This window comes from Phascolarctos cinereus, unplaced genomic scaffold (assembly GCF_003287225.1).
Source record: "Phascolarctos cinereus isolate Bilbo 61053 unplaced genomic scaffold, phaCin_HiC Scaffold_9;HRSCAF=440, whole genome shotgun sequence".
NCBI lineage: Eukaryota > Metazoa > Chordata > Mammalia > Diprotodontia > Phascolarctidae > Phascolarctos > Phascolarctos cinereus.
The window spans coordinates 156,895,420-156,912,703 of NW_027556402.1; the positions used below are offsets into that span (position 1 = coordinate 156,895,420).

General features: G+C 35.2%; 1 protein-coding gene across 4 annotated transcripts in view; it reads right to left on the reverse strand.

Moving 5' to 3' along the window:
* N4BP2 (NEDD4 binding protein 2) overlaps window positions 1–17,284 on the reverse strand; it is a 76,938-nt gene that overhangs the window by 28,396 nt on the left and 31,258 nt on the right. For all 4 annotated transcript variants that reach the window (XM_020991366.2, XM_020991352.2, XM_020991376.2 and 1 more), the window contains exons 5-8: window positions 10,545–10,669; window positions 9,386–9,474; window positions 7,639–7,715; window positions 4,702–4,857 (exon numbers count right to left, since the gene is read on the reverse strand). In XM_020991366.2, coding sequence (XP_020847025.1) covers window positions 4,702–4,857; window positions 7,639–7,715; window positions 9,386–9,474; window positions 10,545–10,669 — 447 coding nt within the window. The remainder of the gene's footprint in view (window positions 1–4,701; window positions 4,858–7,638; window positions 7,716–9,385; window positions 9,475–10,544; window positions 10,670–17,284) is intronic.

Below are 17,284 nucleotides of genomic sequence, written 5' to 3' on the forward strand. Positions count from 1 at the left end.
CAACTCCAGATTCACGAAAATTATTTATTCATATGCACTGACCACTTATCTACTGGAGAATTAGACAGTTATGTGACACAATGAATAAAGCAAAGGACCTGGAGTCAAGAAGACCTGATTTTAAATCCACATTTAGGTATTTACTAGCTGTGTAACACAGGGCAACCTACTTAACCCATCTCCCTCAGTTTGCTCATCTGTAAAAGGAGAGTAATAGCATCTCTCTCCAGAGCATGAGGATCAAATGAGATATTTGTAAAGCATTCTGTAAACCTTAAAAAGCTCACCCATGCTTTCTCCCTCTTACATAAACATAAACACTGACACAGACACACACACATACCCTAGCTATTATTATAAATACCAGCTATTCAAATGGTTCTTGGTTTTAGAGGGCATTATTAATTTCTTATACATTTTAGGTTTCAGAAATATTTAATGAAACTTTTTTCCAGTCAACAGTTTCTCTTATTCTAGCTGCACTAGTTTTGCTTTCGCCAAACCTTTTTAATTGTATTTGGTGAAAACTGACTTTTCTAAGATCATTTCTACTCTATGTGGTTAAAAATATAAGTAAGACAGAAAGAGATGGGTTACAATTTATGCCATTAGGAGTTTCCACAGTGATGAAAACACAGATTCCTAACACATATCACACTTTTACACCTTTTATAAAACAATGTTCTCAACCTGGCCCCTTCCTGCCTTTGTAATTTTCTTATACTTTAGACCTCTTTCAATTATGCTGTCATACTGGCTGTTTCTCACAAATTCCCATCTCCATGCCCACGCACCGGCTGCCCTCATGCTTGGAATGCTACCTCACCATAATCTTTGGCTTCCTTTTAAAACACATCACAAACAGTGCCTCCTGCAGGAAGGCTTTCTTGGTCTCTGCCCCTCTCCCAGCTACCTCCATCCCACCCACTAGAGTGTTCCCCTCTAAAGTAATTTTTATCAACTAAGTATATCTCAGCCTTTAGAATATAAGCTCCTTGGGGTTAAGATTCTTTTTACCTTTCTCTGTATTTCCAATTCTTAGCACAGTATCTGGCATAACAAGCACATGACAAATGGATCATAAGATCAACTAACCCATCATTTTACAAACAAGGTAATTAATTCCACGAAAGGCTAAGTGTTTGACCAAAGTCATCCAGCTAATAAGTGTTTGAAACAGAATTTAAATCCAGTTCTTCCTGTTGCCAAGTCCCATGTTCTATCAACTATACTACTTATTGATGATCACTCATTTTTCTTCCTTTTATGAATCTCAATGAAGATTTTATCTTCTTGGAGGCTAGGTTTTTATCTAAACTTCCTGATGTCCTGTCTTCTGCCACCCCTCTTCTGTTCTAACTTGCTATTGGTACTAAGCCCTCACTTTGAACAGTGCAGCTGAATACCTGCCAGGTAAAAACTCCATGGTTAGATGACTGGATCCGAATTTATACCTTCCCTTTCAATCAACAAGAATTTGTTAAGTGCCTACTATGTATGTGCCAAGGTGCTAAGGGTACAAATACAAAGAACGAAACAATTTTTAGAGGGAGCTTACATTCTAATGGGGGAAACAAATCACATGTAAGTGTATGGAGAATAAATACAAATAAATACTAAGTAGACAAATATAGGGTAGTTTGGAAGGGGTGTTATTAGCAATTGAGGAGCTCAGTAAAGGCTTTGTGCAGAACCCTTTCCACTCTATGGCTGTACATTTTTGCCATCAAAGGGCTGGGCAAGTAAAATGCTTTTCCTAAAGGGGTCAGACAAGATCATTTCCAAGAAAGGAAAAGGAGAGATGTTACCATTGCCAATGCTCACAATATAGGCCTGTTGAGTTGCCTTCCATTGCTATTTTTAGAAGATTTAACTTTGTGGGGAAACTTTTCTTACGTTTTCTTCTTGTTCTTATAATTGAAATTACTTTATTTTGTTATTTTCTTCTGTTTTGAGGTAGTGAGAAGAACAAGTTATGCTGATCAGCAATCACACATGCCCTCACCTTGCTGGAGGCTCCAAGTACCATTTTGGTAATAAGAATATTACTTTGGTGATAGTGAATGGCTATGAGCCAACAAAGTTGCCTAAAAATTACATTAAATGATGTCTCTCAAAGAGCAATGGAGAGATACAAGAATGATGGGACTGGACCAGCTCAAACTGCCAAGGAAGAAGTGCATGTCAAAATATGGCAACCTAAAGTGAAAACGATAAAAAAGACAGCTTTTGTGCTGCACTGATGCCCACGTACTATCTAGAGATCTATAAGAAGATCCACACAGCATGTGAAGGGTAGCAGGCATAAATACGAAACTCCTGGAGGAAGTACTCACATCCACAAAGATCCATTCAAGTATGAAGCGGAAAACTGTCTGAAGAGGAAAGGCACTAGAAGTAGAGATCAACTAGGGGCCATTGAACAGTAGGGGTAAAAAAGTGCTAAGAGCCTAAACTAGGGTAGTTGTAGTCTGAGGGGAAAGATGTGACATACTATGGAAGAACAACTGAGAATGGCAACTGACTGAATTGTGGGGGAAGGGAGGGAAGAGTCACAGATGAATACAAAGTTATGAACTTAGAGGACTATAAGTTTTTCCCTCAACAAAAGGGAAAAGTATAGAAAGAAAGGATACATTTGGTGGCAAGGACATGAGTTACATTTTGACCATGCTGAATTTGAGGTATTAATGAGATGTCTGTGGCAGGTATCCAGCAGACAACTGGGGATAGGGGCCTGGAGTTCATAAAGAGAGTCATCTGCATAGAGATGATCACTGAAGCCACTGGAACAAATGAGATCACTAAAAGAGAGGCTATAGGGAGAAAAGTAGGCTAAAGATAACATAAAGGGTCATACATACTTAGAGAGTAACTGATCAATGAGACAAAGCAATGACCCAACTAGGTAGAAGTAGAAAAGGAGAAAGCAGTATGCTAAGAGACTCTCCAGGAAGATCATAAACCTTAAACAGCTTAAGTAAAGTCTTGAGAGAAAACCAGGACTAACAACCAGACGTTGTTGGTAAAACTGGACAGAACAAGTTTAAGCAGAGTGATGGGCTGTAAGGAAATGACAACAGAGAAGGTGATTCTCTCCAGTGTTCAACACTGAAAAGCAGCACTTCAAAAGATATCTGAAGATACCTTGAACAGACAATAGAATCAAGCAGAGATTTTAAAAGGATGGGGGAAGCATATGCTTGTGGGCAATCCACTGACAAACATTTATTGAGCACCTGCTTTGTAGCATGGATTATGTTAGACAATGGAGATACAAGAAAAACATTAAATAGTCCCTGTCCCAAGAAGCTTTCATTCAATCAGGGGAACTTCATGTATAGACATTACAAAATACACACAAAGTAGCTGGCAGGATCAGGAAGACCTCAATAAGGAGGCCTTTGAGCTGAGCTCTGAAGGAAGCTAGGGATTTTGAGAGGCCAAGATGAGGAGAGAGTACATCCTAGGCAACAGAAAACAGCCAGGCAGTAGAGAGAGATTGAAGATTGCTGTGAAGGCAGGGGAAGGATTCAGGAGATTAGTTTCTGGAAGGACACAGGATCAAAGACATAAGTAGAGAAGGAAAAGAAGGAAAAAAGGTCTTCTGGAGATGATTTGTGAAGATACAGAGCCTGGGAATCTGAAGTATAGAATAAGGTAAAGGCATTCTGGGGCAGCTAGGTGGCACAGTGGATAGAGCACCGATCCTGAAGTCAGAAGGATCTGAGTTCAAATCTGGCCTCAGACCAAACATTTGACAAGTACTAGCTAGGCAAGTCACTTAACCCCGATTGCCTCACTTAAAAAAAAAAGATAAAGGCATCCTATGATAAAAAAATAGGTGTGGTAATACGAGGTGGGGGAGAGGTTAGAAGTGGAAGAGGAGTGCCAATGCACTGAAAAGCATCGATAAATCATTAAAATAATCAGAAAATAGCAAAAAGAAGTCCAGAAGGGGACATAGGGCACTGAAAGAACTACCGTGTTATATTTGAATTATGTCCCTTGCCTCCTCACCCCCACACAAAAAAAGGCAGTACACTGGAAGGGAAGGGAGAGAGGACAGAGCTAAACCGGGTGTAATGGAAGTTCATAGTTTCATAAACAATCTTCCCTTTTATAAATTTTTTTTCTTCGTGCACTAAAATACTCATGTTGTGAGAACCTGGTTGACATTTCCAACTCCCACCCTTTGTAAACACACAGCTATCGCTAACATTATTTTCACAGATACTTACTTCTATTTGTTTATTTCTTTATCTAATTTGCTGATTTATTCAATTGACCATTTGTCCTTTATATAAGTTTCTGTTAGTGTTGGTTTGTCTAAATTAGAAACTTCTAAAGAGCAATGACTGAACAAGGACAAACAGGAACTGAATGAATAAAAAAATGAATAAGGAATATATTGATGCTATTAATGACTGTCCATCATGGCAAGTCTCCATTCTAGAAACAATGATTAAAAACATTCCAACCTCTTTATTCAGTTAAGCATTCCATCTAAGCCAAAGACAATGAATATCTATTGTATTTTGAAAGATCCCCAAAGGAAAAACTCTATAATCTCCCAAAGAAAATTGTAAGACTTGGGGGGTGGGGGGAAGGGAACACAGCAGGTAAATTTAAAACAATCTTTTATATTTAAAAAAAATTTACTTATTTTGGCTTCCAAGTATACAAGCTATTTCAACCTACCTAATATTTTCTTCTTGACAAGAATGTTCACTTAACTCAGTATGTTCTGGTCTATCTGGAACTGAAGAATCCAGTACATGTGTCACAGAAACATAACGTTCATAGTGTTCCAACATTCTTGCTATTTTCTCTTTGGTTACCCCATGAATGTTACGCCTAAAAATATCGGAGTAGGAAGGAAAGGAGAAGCAGGAATGTAAGAGAACAAAAGTTCTTATATTCTTTCTTACTTATTCAATTCAGCGAGAATTCTCTAAATACATAAACACCTATCAACTCAGAAAAAGTATGCAAAGGCCACCTTTCTTGGCCAGCATCACCTCCAAATACTTTCACAAACTTTACATTTACATTTTGCTCTAAGTGTTTTAGGCACAGATGAATCATAGGTAAAAATCTATTTTAAAAATATTCTTGCAAAGGTACTTTACTGATACCAACTTGTGTATATTATAATTAAACTCCAAATGATGGAGATATTGTCAATATTTTGAGTACTATTAATATGTGGACAATATGGACAAGATGAGAAGGCTACATGGGTTGCCATTTGTAATAACAGGTACACATAATAATATGGTCCATCTCAAGTATATTAAGATACTTTTAGACTCACTGTTATTATTATCAGACAGTGATTTCTCCTTCATTATCTATACCTGCAATACCTCAAAGATTCATGATTTCATCTATGTGAACACTTCTGCCACTGATCACTGTGCCACCCCCCCCCCCACACACTTTTAATTGCTGTGAACAAAAAATTTCACCACTAGGTAACCAACACTCTGGCAGGATAAGCTTAGCTGAGTTAGTCCTCAACAAACATATCACAAAATATACGCTCAAAACCTTTCCAGCTGAGGAAGGACTAAGAGTTTTTACACTTCATTGCCACTTCTTATTGTCACTTGCACACAATTAGCGAAAACGTGTCATGTAGGCTCATAGGATTATAGATCTAGAGCTTGAAAGGGCTTCAGGTTAACATATAAGGAAAATGAGGCCTAAGCATCTTGTCCAAAGTAGAGACATGAGACACTCATGTAGGAGGCAGAGGTTTCCATGGAACACATCTTATTTCTGTAATGGAAGATTCCTTCAAATAAAATTTGCCCTTTTACAACCAGTCTCTCTAATAAGGGCCTCATTTCTAAAATATGTAAAGAATTAAGTCAAATTTATAAGAATCAGCCATTCCCCAATTGATAAATGGTCAAAGGATATGAACACACAGTTCTCAGATGAAGAAATTAAAGCCATCTACAGTCATATGAAAAAATGCTCTAAATTATTATTGATTAGAGAAATGCAAATCAAAACAACTCTGAGGTAGTAGTACCACATCATACCTATCAGATTGGCCAACATGATAAAAAAGGAAAATGATAAATGTTGGAGAACATGTGGGAAAATTGGAAAACTAATGCATTGTTGGTAGAGTTATGAAATGATTCAAGCATTTTGGAGAACAATTTGGAACTATGCCCAAAGGGCTATAAAAATGTGCATACCCTTTGACCTAGCAATAGCACTTCTAGGGCTATATTCCAAAAAGATTATACAAATGGGAAAAATTTGTACAAATGTACAAAAATATTCACTGAAGCTCTTTTTGTGGTGGCAAAGAATTGGAAATTGAGAGGATGCCCATCAACTGGGCAATGGCTGAGCAAGTTGTGGTATATGAATGTAATGGAATACTGACTTCAGAAAAACCTGGGAAGATTTGTATGGTCTGATGCTGAGTGAAATGAGCAGAACCAAGAGAATGTTGTACACAATGACAGCCACGCTGTGCAATGACTAATATTGATAAACTTAACACTTCCCAGCAACACAAGGATCTAAGACATATCCAGAGGCTTCGTGACGGGGAAATGCTATCCATATCCAAAGAGAGAACTATGAAAGTTGAATTGCTATTTTTTTCTCTTCTGTTGAGTTTTGTTTCCTTTTTCTGGTGGTTCCTCCTATTGGTTTTAATTTTTACTTACAAAAACACCACTAATGTGAAAATATGTTTAATAGGAATGTAAATCAGATTGTGCGCCATCTTGGGGAGGGTGGTGGGGAGAAAAAATTTTAAACTCAAAAGCATTTGGAAGTGATAATTGATAAATCAAAATAAATTAATAAATTTTTTTAAAAAACAAAATTCGCCTTATAGAAAAATCTGCCAAAATATCTATTCTCCTAAATAAGAAATACCTATACAAATCACGGCATACTTTAGCTCAATCTGATATGAATAATCAATTCTCAATTATCCATGCACATCAGGGATCAATGGCATAAATAATCCAAAACAGATTTAATTTTTAAAATCTCCAGATGGAAAAGAATACTAAAAGTATGCTATGTCAGATGGCACTACTAAGATATGGACCTTGGGCAATTTATAACCTGTCTATACCTTCCTTATTCAGGTAAATACTAGTTAAAAAGAGTGTCAAAGGTAGCCTTGAAAGGGAAAGAAAATAGGCAAAAGGACAGAAACAGTGGCAAGATGGAAGCCACAGAGTGGATAAAAATGGAAAGATATACTGTGACCAGGCAAACAATACTACTCAAATTACTTTCCTAGGAGAAATTCAAGTCTCCCCTTACCCAGTAAGGCACTCAGGGTAAAAATTACTCTCAAAATAAACAGCTCAAGGCTATAAGTATTCAATTTTTGTTATTCTTGGGTAACAAAACACTACTTGTATGTGACACTGGCTATTCTTTATTCTGCCAACTAAATTAAAAGACAACAATACATCAAACTCATCATACAACGCTAGAAGCATAATGAACACAATTTAATACATAATTTAACATTTTTTTAAGAATAGCAAAAGGAGTCTAATCACATTGGATTCATTCATTTCTAAGGTAGAAATCAAAAGGGACTTATTGTGAGTACCATGAGAGAAACAAAAGCAGAGTTTTTACCTTGCAAGTTCCTTTGGTTTAAATTTCCACCATGTGTCCGGTTCCCGGAAGTGAATCTTATATTTGTATTTTTGTGACTAAATAAAAGCATATATATGTTTATTTCTGCAAGATTACAATTCAGTGTTAATGATATAATCTTTAAAGTAACTTACAAATCTAATATTCTATGATATGATATAGATATAAAACTAAACAGTTATTTTAAAAACCATGCTTCAGAAATAAGAAGATATTCTTGGGTAATAAACTCTCAAAATGGCCTAGACTGAGTCCAGAAAAAAAAAAGCTTAAAAACAACAACAACAACAACAACAAAACAAACACACAACACAATTTTACAAGAAAGAAACTTTTCTGTGCATGGTAAGAAGGCTTTTTCCAACCACCCAAAGCATAGAAAACTATACTCTATTCATCTCCATTCCCTACTAGTCAGTGGGCTCTTTTTTTTATTTAATTTCAAATCCCCATGCATTGAAAAACCTTGAAATCAGATATGGGATAGAAATAAACAATGCCCCTGCAATGGTCATTCTAAGAACCAAGTGTCTCAAATGGAGACTCTATGGCAGGCATTTAAGCAGAACTGGGATAGGCCAGACAATCAATATAATGTAAGTACAGTTATCCCTTCCACATCAGGTGGGTTAAGGGTGCAGCACATCTGGAAAATCTCTGTGAAATTTTTTGGCCTTCCTTCATATCAGAAAAGTCTGAATTATTATGGTATTAAAAGATAAAATATATTGACATTATACAATACTACACATATATTTCATGTATTTCTGAGTTTCCAAACTTTTTCTGTGTCATCTGCTGGCCTTCGCAAAAAACTCCCAAAAAATCCCATTTAATTGCTCATGCTGACCCACGATATAGCAAAACTGCAATGGGCAAAGTCACAATGTAGAAAGGATAACTGTAGAGAGGATGGAAATGGAACACTGCAAAAACCTGTAAAGGAAATATAGTAAAAAGAGGGGCAATGTATGAACCTGCAGAAAGTTCAGTTTAACACGAAACTAAAAGAACTATCTACTTGGATAATGACGCAGCCAGCTGAGCCAACAGGGAGGAAATAGTTTAGCAAGGCTCTTGATTTTTCTCTCTAGAAGTAAGAGAACACCCCGAAGCCAGTAAAGACCTACAGGGTATCAAAGGAAGGAAAAGGAAGAGATGATGTTTCTTCCCGGAATGAAGTCTCCTCTGAAAGGACTTGCACAGAAAGTCAAGTCCCAGGGGTCAGCTACCAGAGTGCAACTGCTGTCTGTACCCATAAGTCAAGCCCCAACTGTATTCAAAGGACCCCTCTTTAAGCAAAATTCTTTTCTCAGACCTCAGAAAGTTGAAAATATATTCAAATTAGCAAACGTAGGGCACATAGAAGGGGATTTTGAGAAGAATGGGAAAGGAATTAAAATACCTTCCACTACTTTATGATTACAAAGCAGTACACACTCTCATTTGAGTCTCACAAGAACACCATGAGCAGAGCAGCAAAAGTTTTATTTGTCCCCTTTTCACAAGAGAAAAAACTGAAGCTCAGAAATGTTGAACAACTTGCCCAAAGTCACAGATTAACTGTAACCCAGGTCTTCTGACTCCAAGCCCAGGGTTCTTTCCATTCATCGAACGAGTCTAGGTTAAGGACTCTAACATAAAGGGATGAGGGAGAAGATCCAACAGCAGCAACCACTGATCTGAGTCCTGCTATCACAGGCCTTTAGTAAATTATGATACTAACCAAAATTATATACGGCTTCATCTCCCATGCCTGTAGGTTTGTATTATCTATTATTACAGGAGAAACCTTCTTCTCTAACGCTTCTTTAGCTGAAAGATATATATTGTTATGAAAAAGAGAATGACTTTTTAGTAAGTGGACATTCAGTATTAATTTGAATTTTTTAAGTAAAATTAAAATACTGGAAAATCTGGAAACAATGTACTGATCCACTCAATAAACATTAAATCTGTGCGTGCAAAAAATTTTTTAAATGAAAATAAATGCACACTCCATACTGATGAAATAAAACTATAAAAACATTTAAAATGTTATATAATCTAATTTATAATCTTTAATGTAAAAATTGCATAAAATATCAAAATACCTTTTAAAAGAATAAATGCTTTAAAAGTTTTTGATTTCAAACCAAATAAGCATTTTGAGATCTATATATACCACAAATGTTGTATATACAACTTTTTTATACATGTCAATTTAAGTGTGGAACATCACAGAACATTAGTTGTTTTTTTTTTAATGCAGACACAATTTCAGTCAACATAAATAATTTGGAGGTTTAAAAGTTCTCCTTACATTTAATTTTTTTTTTGCTTCACACAGGTGTTTTCATATTCTAGTTTTTCTATTTTTTTTTTAAACTTTCAAGAGATAGTAAAGAATACAAAGGAAAGCACTCCCTCTACAGGAGACTTTTACTTTTACTAAACTTATTTTGCAACATCTCCAAAGAAATAATAATTCCCCCATATAGAACAGAAAAATATATTGAGAATTAATTCTTCAATGACTTACTATGGCTAGGAAATTTGTGCTCAAGAAATAAACCTATTCTAACAAAAGTCACCTCAGGTTTGGCCAGTGTTAAAGATCCCTGCATAAAGATTAGGTTGGCTGATATTCCACTAATGACTGTGACCCACTAACTGAGGGACAATGACTGTGGTCCGCCTTGATTATACCAGAAACATATATGCAGGGAGCTCCAGGAACAAACCAACTAAAACCTCATTTGCCTACACACCTCCAGTCCTGTGCAGCATAAGTATACATATAGTTTTCCTTTACCAGTGCCAGATATTTCAATGTACAAATGACAATAGCTCTTTCCTTTAAATTGACTTTAATATAACCAAGCCATCTAATGTCTAATCCTTACCTCGTTTCCGGTTCCACTCATGCGCTTCACCCAATAAATTTCCATCAAACTGATACTGTCCATTTTTGGAAAAATAATCATCTGAACTAAGTATAATTCCATTAGGATTCTCCTCTAGTAATTTCCTGTAATAAAAATGAAATTTAATCAATGGGATTATTTTTCCAAATTAATTTCCCAATTTTTAGATCTCCCTTCTAAAAGGCTGAAATCAAGATATAAAATGCAGAGGATGTTATTTAATGAGGATGGTGCAATGTTTTCTAAAGAGTACAGGAGGGACATGAACCCAGGGAAACTAATCTATTCTTCTTTGTATAACTTATGCCTCAGAAATCTACTTTAAAACTTTCAGAGGAAAGATCTGCAGATTTAAAATTTTAGAATTAGCAAGGAAGCTTTAGTAGTTTATCAAGCATATAAGAACGTTATCAGCCATGGATATTTCCACTCCTGCACCTATGACATATTTCGGGTCTGTAGAACCAACTGAAATAGAAGATAAGAGAATTTAAGGAAGTCTTGTATTAAAGAGAAATCAAGGTAACATGGTATGAAATTAAGATGCTCAAAAGTACAGAGGGACTTAGTATAGCTTCATAAATCCCATAACTGTTCAAAAGTATTAATAACAAATTATGTGATGATATAAAGATGTTAATAACAGTATTTTTTTAAAATTACAGAGTTCTCCAAAGGTCTTACTTAGTGCAGTTTTAATCTTTAGTAGACTAAAACTAAGATTTTTTTTTAATACTTTGTACATTAAGAACCAATGCAGGTTAAATAAGGCACCTAGTAAGTCTACCAAGCAAACTATACACGACAAATACATAGGGCAAACATCTGAAGTAGTAAAAATCTACTATGCAAGAGTTCAGTATTCTGTTTTGGTTACAATATTCAAACTTTTCAGAAAAGCACACAGTGACACATGCAAAAAGTAATTTAATATAAATGTTATCTTGTTCCTTGACAAGAAGATTTTACTTTATACATATATGCCCTTCTGATTCTCAACTTCATCACCATGTTTCATTCAACTGCCTTCTTACCTGAAATTTCCCTTAGTACCTGTGGCATCCCCTTCCCCTTCCCACTTCTCCCACTGGTAAGTTCCTCTTGGAGTCTTCGTTTTGGGTAGGAGCCCAGGCTGGTCATCCTTCAATCCTCTCCAGGCTCTGCTTCTGTCCCTTCTGTTAGTCTTATCAAGTTTGAAAGATTTCTTAGCACAGACCCAATGTTGGCTAAATGTGGAAAAGCTCAACAACAGAAAGTTGGCTACCAAATGGCATGAGCCATAACTCATAGAAAGCTACTAAACCATAAAAGGAGTATGTAGAAATTCACAAGAGTAACACAGAAAACCAAATACTCTCAATTTAGAAATCAGGAATCTGAGACTATTTTTTGACATCACAGCATTAAAGAATAACTACCAAAAAAAATTCTTTTATTATACAAAAGTGTTATATCAAACTGTCCTATGTGATATACTAAATTTGTTGTGTGTGATATTAACACTATTTTAAAGTATTCAATATGCATGTTCCATATTTGTTAAATAATTTTTAAAAACTTTCCCTGAAATTAGAGGAAAAAATAGATTAAGCTCTAGCCAATTAAGATAAAACACAATATTAACATGGCAGCAAAAATTCAATTAAACGGAAAGTGCCTAATGAGATACTATGCTAGGCAATGAAATGATATTTTTTAAAATGTTTAAATAAGAACATGACATCAAAGACCTCACAATCTAAACAGAGAATAAAACATGTACACAAATAAGTAAACAATAGAACATGCTGATGTAAAAGATGAAGCCACCACAAATAAAATGCTATGTAACATCTGAGGTAGTAGCGGATCTTCGAAGGAGAAATCTTCAAACACTTCACAGAAGAACATGGGGATTTCAAACCTAAAGCTGGTAGAAAACTTCAAAGGCTACATAGTCCAAAATCCTCATTTACTGTCATTGAAACTGAGGCCCAAGGAGTATTAAGTGACTTACCTAAGGTCACACAAGAAGTAAGTATCAGAAATAGGATCTAAACTCAAGTCTTCTGACTTCAAAATCAGTGCTCTTTCCTCTGTAACATATGGTTTTGGAGGAGGAATTGAAAGGTCTTTAGAATTTACAACAGATGTGTAAAATGAGAGAAGGAAGAATCGAGCCTTAATGACTGGATCAAAAGAAATAGGGAAGATCAAAGAAAAAGGAAAAAGAACATGTATGTACAAAAATATTTATAATAGCTCTTTTTGTTGTGGCAAAGAACTGGAAATTAAGCGGATTCTTATCAGTGGGGGAACACCTGAACAAGTTGTGGTATATGATTATGATGGAATACTATTGTACTATAAGAAAGGACAACCAAGACGGTTTCAGAAAAACCTGGGAAAACTTACACAAACTGATGCATAGTGAAGTGACCAGAACCAGGAGATGACTGTACAGTTAACAGCAATATTGTTATGATGATCAACTGTGAAAGATTTAACTGCTCTGATCAATACAATGATCCAAGATAATTCCAAGGTATTTATGATGAAAAATTGTTTCCCACCTCCAGCAAGAGAACTAATGAAATGAGTGCAAATAGAAGTTTAATTTTCTCACTTTATTTTTTTTGCTTTTTTTCCACAGTATGGCTAATATGAAAATGTTTTGCATGATCTCACATATCTAATTGATATACTGCTTGCCTTTTCAGTGGGTGGAGGAGGGCCTGAAGGGAGAGAGTGAATTTGAAACTCAAACAATTTTTTAAATGTTAAAAAAATATATAATGGTTGCTTTTCTTTTTAAAGAAAGAAATACGGAAGTTTGGAAAAAGGACAAGTTTTACTGGAAGAAGGGAGTGGCATGAGGGAATTGTTCTGAACGTACTGAATTCTAGTTACTGGTCTCTGGGAAGACAGTTGGAAATGTCAGGCCAGAAGCTTAGGGCAAAGACTGGACTTAAATATACAGAAGCATCTGCTTATAGGTGGTACTTGAAGCCATGAAATCACCAAAGGACTATAAAGAGGAAAAGTAGTTGGGACATTGAAACTTAAGGTGCCAAATGAAAATGAACCAGGACAAGAAGCTGAAGTCACTGACCTACAGGTCAAAGAATGAGAAGAACAAGAAGAAGCCAAGAGAGGAGAGGATATCAAGGCAGAGATAATGAAGTACCATTATATACTATAGAAGTACCACTACATATTATAGAAAAATCTAGGAGTACTGAGAAAAGGATAATAGGAAAGAAAGGTCAGGTTGCAGTGAAAGTTGGAAAGAGGAGTTATTTTGATGCTCGAAGGAAATTTACTCTAATGAAAGGGGCTTAAATTCTAAATTTCCTTTCTGTTCAAGGAGTTGCTTCTAAATATAAGGAAAGGGCTAATCTTTCTTAACAGTTAGCTCTCTGTTTACTGAATAGTATAAAATCAGAGAGGTAGCCTCAAAGACATGTCAAATTTGTTTTTAAGAGTTAAATCCACAGAGAATCCTGAAATCCTTCTAAGGTTTCAGAGATGGTGATTTTTACCCTTATTTAGGGGTATGTCTCCACAAGACATATTTTTAATTTTAAAATGAAAGTTAAAGGGAAAATAGATTTTAATTCTGGAAATATGCTTTACCACAAATTTAATTGTTAGACTTTTGCTATATTGCTAAGGAAATCTGATCTTAGTACAATCTAATTCCAAACTAAGAGCCACAAATTCTAAAATGAAATTTCTTTTAAAATAAAAAATTGCACAGATCTTAGTACAATCTAATTCCAAACTAAGAACCACAAATTCTAAAATGAAATTTCTTTTAAAATAAAAAATTGCATATAGAATGAAAAATAACTATACAAAGTTATTACATACATATATATTGACTGAAAAGTTTTAACTTTTTGTTCAATTCAAATATATTTTATTCATCACTGATCTTTTTATCTTCATCATTTTAAACTATCCTTTCTAATTGTCCTCTTGTATGCTGTCTTTATTACCATCCATTGGTTCTAAGATCCTAATCACAGGAGACATATGTGTTTTGTGGTATATCAACATAGTATATGTTCTTGTTGCTGTTACGTCTGATTCTTCACGACCCCATTTGGGGTTTTCTTGGCAAATATACTGGAGTGGTTTGACATTTCCTTCCCAGCTCATTTTACAGATGAGAAAACTGAGGCAAACAGGGTTAAATGACTTGCACAGGGTCACACAGCTAGTAAGTGTCTGAGGTCAGATTTGAAATCAGGAAGATGAATCTTCCTGACTCCAGACCCTGTGCTCTATCTACTGTACCACCTAGCTACCCTGTATATTATATACATACATAGTATCTACCTATACCATAAATGTTTTTTAGTAAATTCATAAATAACCTTTAAAAAATCTAGAAAAACAAATATTAAAGCCACTATCAGTATGTCATTAAAGTTTTGACTTAATTTTGTATATGCATGTATAATCTTTATTTTCCTTAAAGTCAGTCTCAAGGGAAGAACTTTCACTCTTCTCTAATCTTCCTTCCTTTGTTCTATTGCCTTTCTTCTCCCATTTATTCCCTTGTTTCTCTCCTATCTTCTCAAGATCTTCCCTTACGCTAACTTTTCTTCAAAAATGTACAAGTCTCCTTTATCTTTATAAAATCATGCCAACTACTGTATTATTTTTCTACTTCCTTGTCCTGCCAAACTTCTGTAAAAGATTTTTAACACCCCTTATGTTTCTATGTGATCATCCATTCTCTTTCAGTGATGGGCTTCCAATCTATTACTCATGGTAACCAAACAGCACTTTTGAACCAAATCTAAAGACCTTATTTCTCTCCTTTCTTGTCTGCGTCACATTTGAGACCACTGATCATTACTCTTTTCCCCTTAAAATCTCTCTAGCTTCTGTGTCATGATATTGTTCTATCTTAGGTCTTCTCCTTCCTCTCTCTTTCTCTTCTTTGTTACCTTTAATGACTGCTCTTCTCCTTGCCTCCTAAAGACAGTATGTCTGTATTCTAAGTTCTCTGCTCTCCAATCTCTACAATCACTATTTCAGACAACTCATCTTGAACTGGAATGAGTTCCTTCTGTGGCACTCTCAACTGCTTCACATTCCTGCTCAGTGTACTACAAATCATAATGATGTAGTTAGTTATAACTCAATAGCACTGAATGTCATGCTGCTTTTTAATTACTAGCACAGACTTATCATGATGAAACAAATAAAAGTGGTCTTTGAAAGACCCACTTTCAATGCACAGTGAAGTGTGAATTATTTTGTTACTGAAATAGATGGCAAAAAAATTACAATATATATCAACACTACCAGACTAAGCACTTATCATAATATTCACAACTCACAGGAAAGCAATGGTCAGAAAAATTAGAAAATTTTAAAAAGAATCTCATCACAGTATAATTTATTGACCCCCCCCCAAAAAAATTAAGCTGTAATCAAATTAAGTTTCCAAGTGGCTTCTTTGTTAGCTAAGCAAGGCTTGTTCAATTCCAACAGATGAAAAAAAAATGTATACAAAGAAAATAAACTTGTTTAAGACTATTAGTCTTTCATGTGGGAAAGTTGAGACACTGATGCATTGCTGGTGGAGTTGTGAACTGATCCAACCACTCTGGAGAGCAATTTGGAACTATGCCCAAAGGGCTATAAAACAGTGCATACCCTCTGACCCAGCAATACCACTTCTAAGTCTGAATCCCAAAAAGATCACGAAACAGGGAAAAGGACTCATATGTATAAAAATATGGATAGCAGTTCTTTTTGTGGTGGCAAAGAAATGGAAATTGAGGGAATGCCCATCAATTGGGAAGTGGCTGAATATGACATATGAATTTAATGGAATACTATTGTGCTATAAAAAAATGATGAGCAGACAGATTTCAGGAAAGACTTACATGAATTGATGCTGAGTGAAGTGAGCAGAACCAAGAGAACACTGTAGACAGTAACAGCAACATTTTGCAATGATCAACTATGACTGACTTAGCTGAAGCTCTTCTCAGCAATACAATGATCTAAGACAATTCCAAAAGATTCATGACAGAAAATGCTATCCACATATCCAGAGAAATAACTACAGAGTCTGAATGCTCATAGAAGCATACTATTTTCACTTTTTTTGTGGCTTTTTCCTTTTATTCTGTTTCCTCTCTCACAGCAGGACTAATGTGGAAATGTATTTACATATTTGTACATGTATAACCTATATCAGATTGCTTGCTGTCTTGAGGAGGGAGAATGAGAGAGAAGGAGTGAGAAGGAGCAAAACAAATCTGAAACTTAAAATCTCATAAAAAATAAATGTTGAAAACTATCTTTACATGTTACTGGAAAAAATAAAATACTATTTACAAAAAGATTAGCCTTTTGATTCAATTAAAGTCACATGCTCACAGATTATATGAATATTTGGCAGTACCTATCTCTATGAAAAAATATTTTCAAAGAAAACAGCCATATTTCATTACCTATAACACAGCCATACCTTCAGCATTAACATATGTACACTTGAACATTAACATATGATAGAGAAAACTAACTTTGAACCTCAATTAAGTAAAATATCCCTCAAAAAAGAATTCCATTCTTCTCATTAGTCTAGATCTGTATTGCAAAAAATATATATGTAATTATTATCATTACATTGTTATAATTTCATCAATAAAATCTGTAGAAATTTGTATTTACATAACATTCTCAATTTTGCCTCCTGGCCCACAATGCCT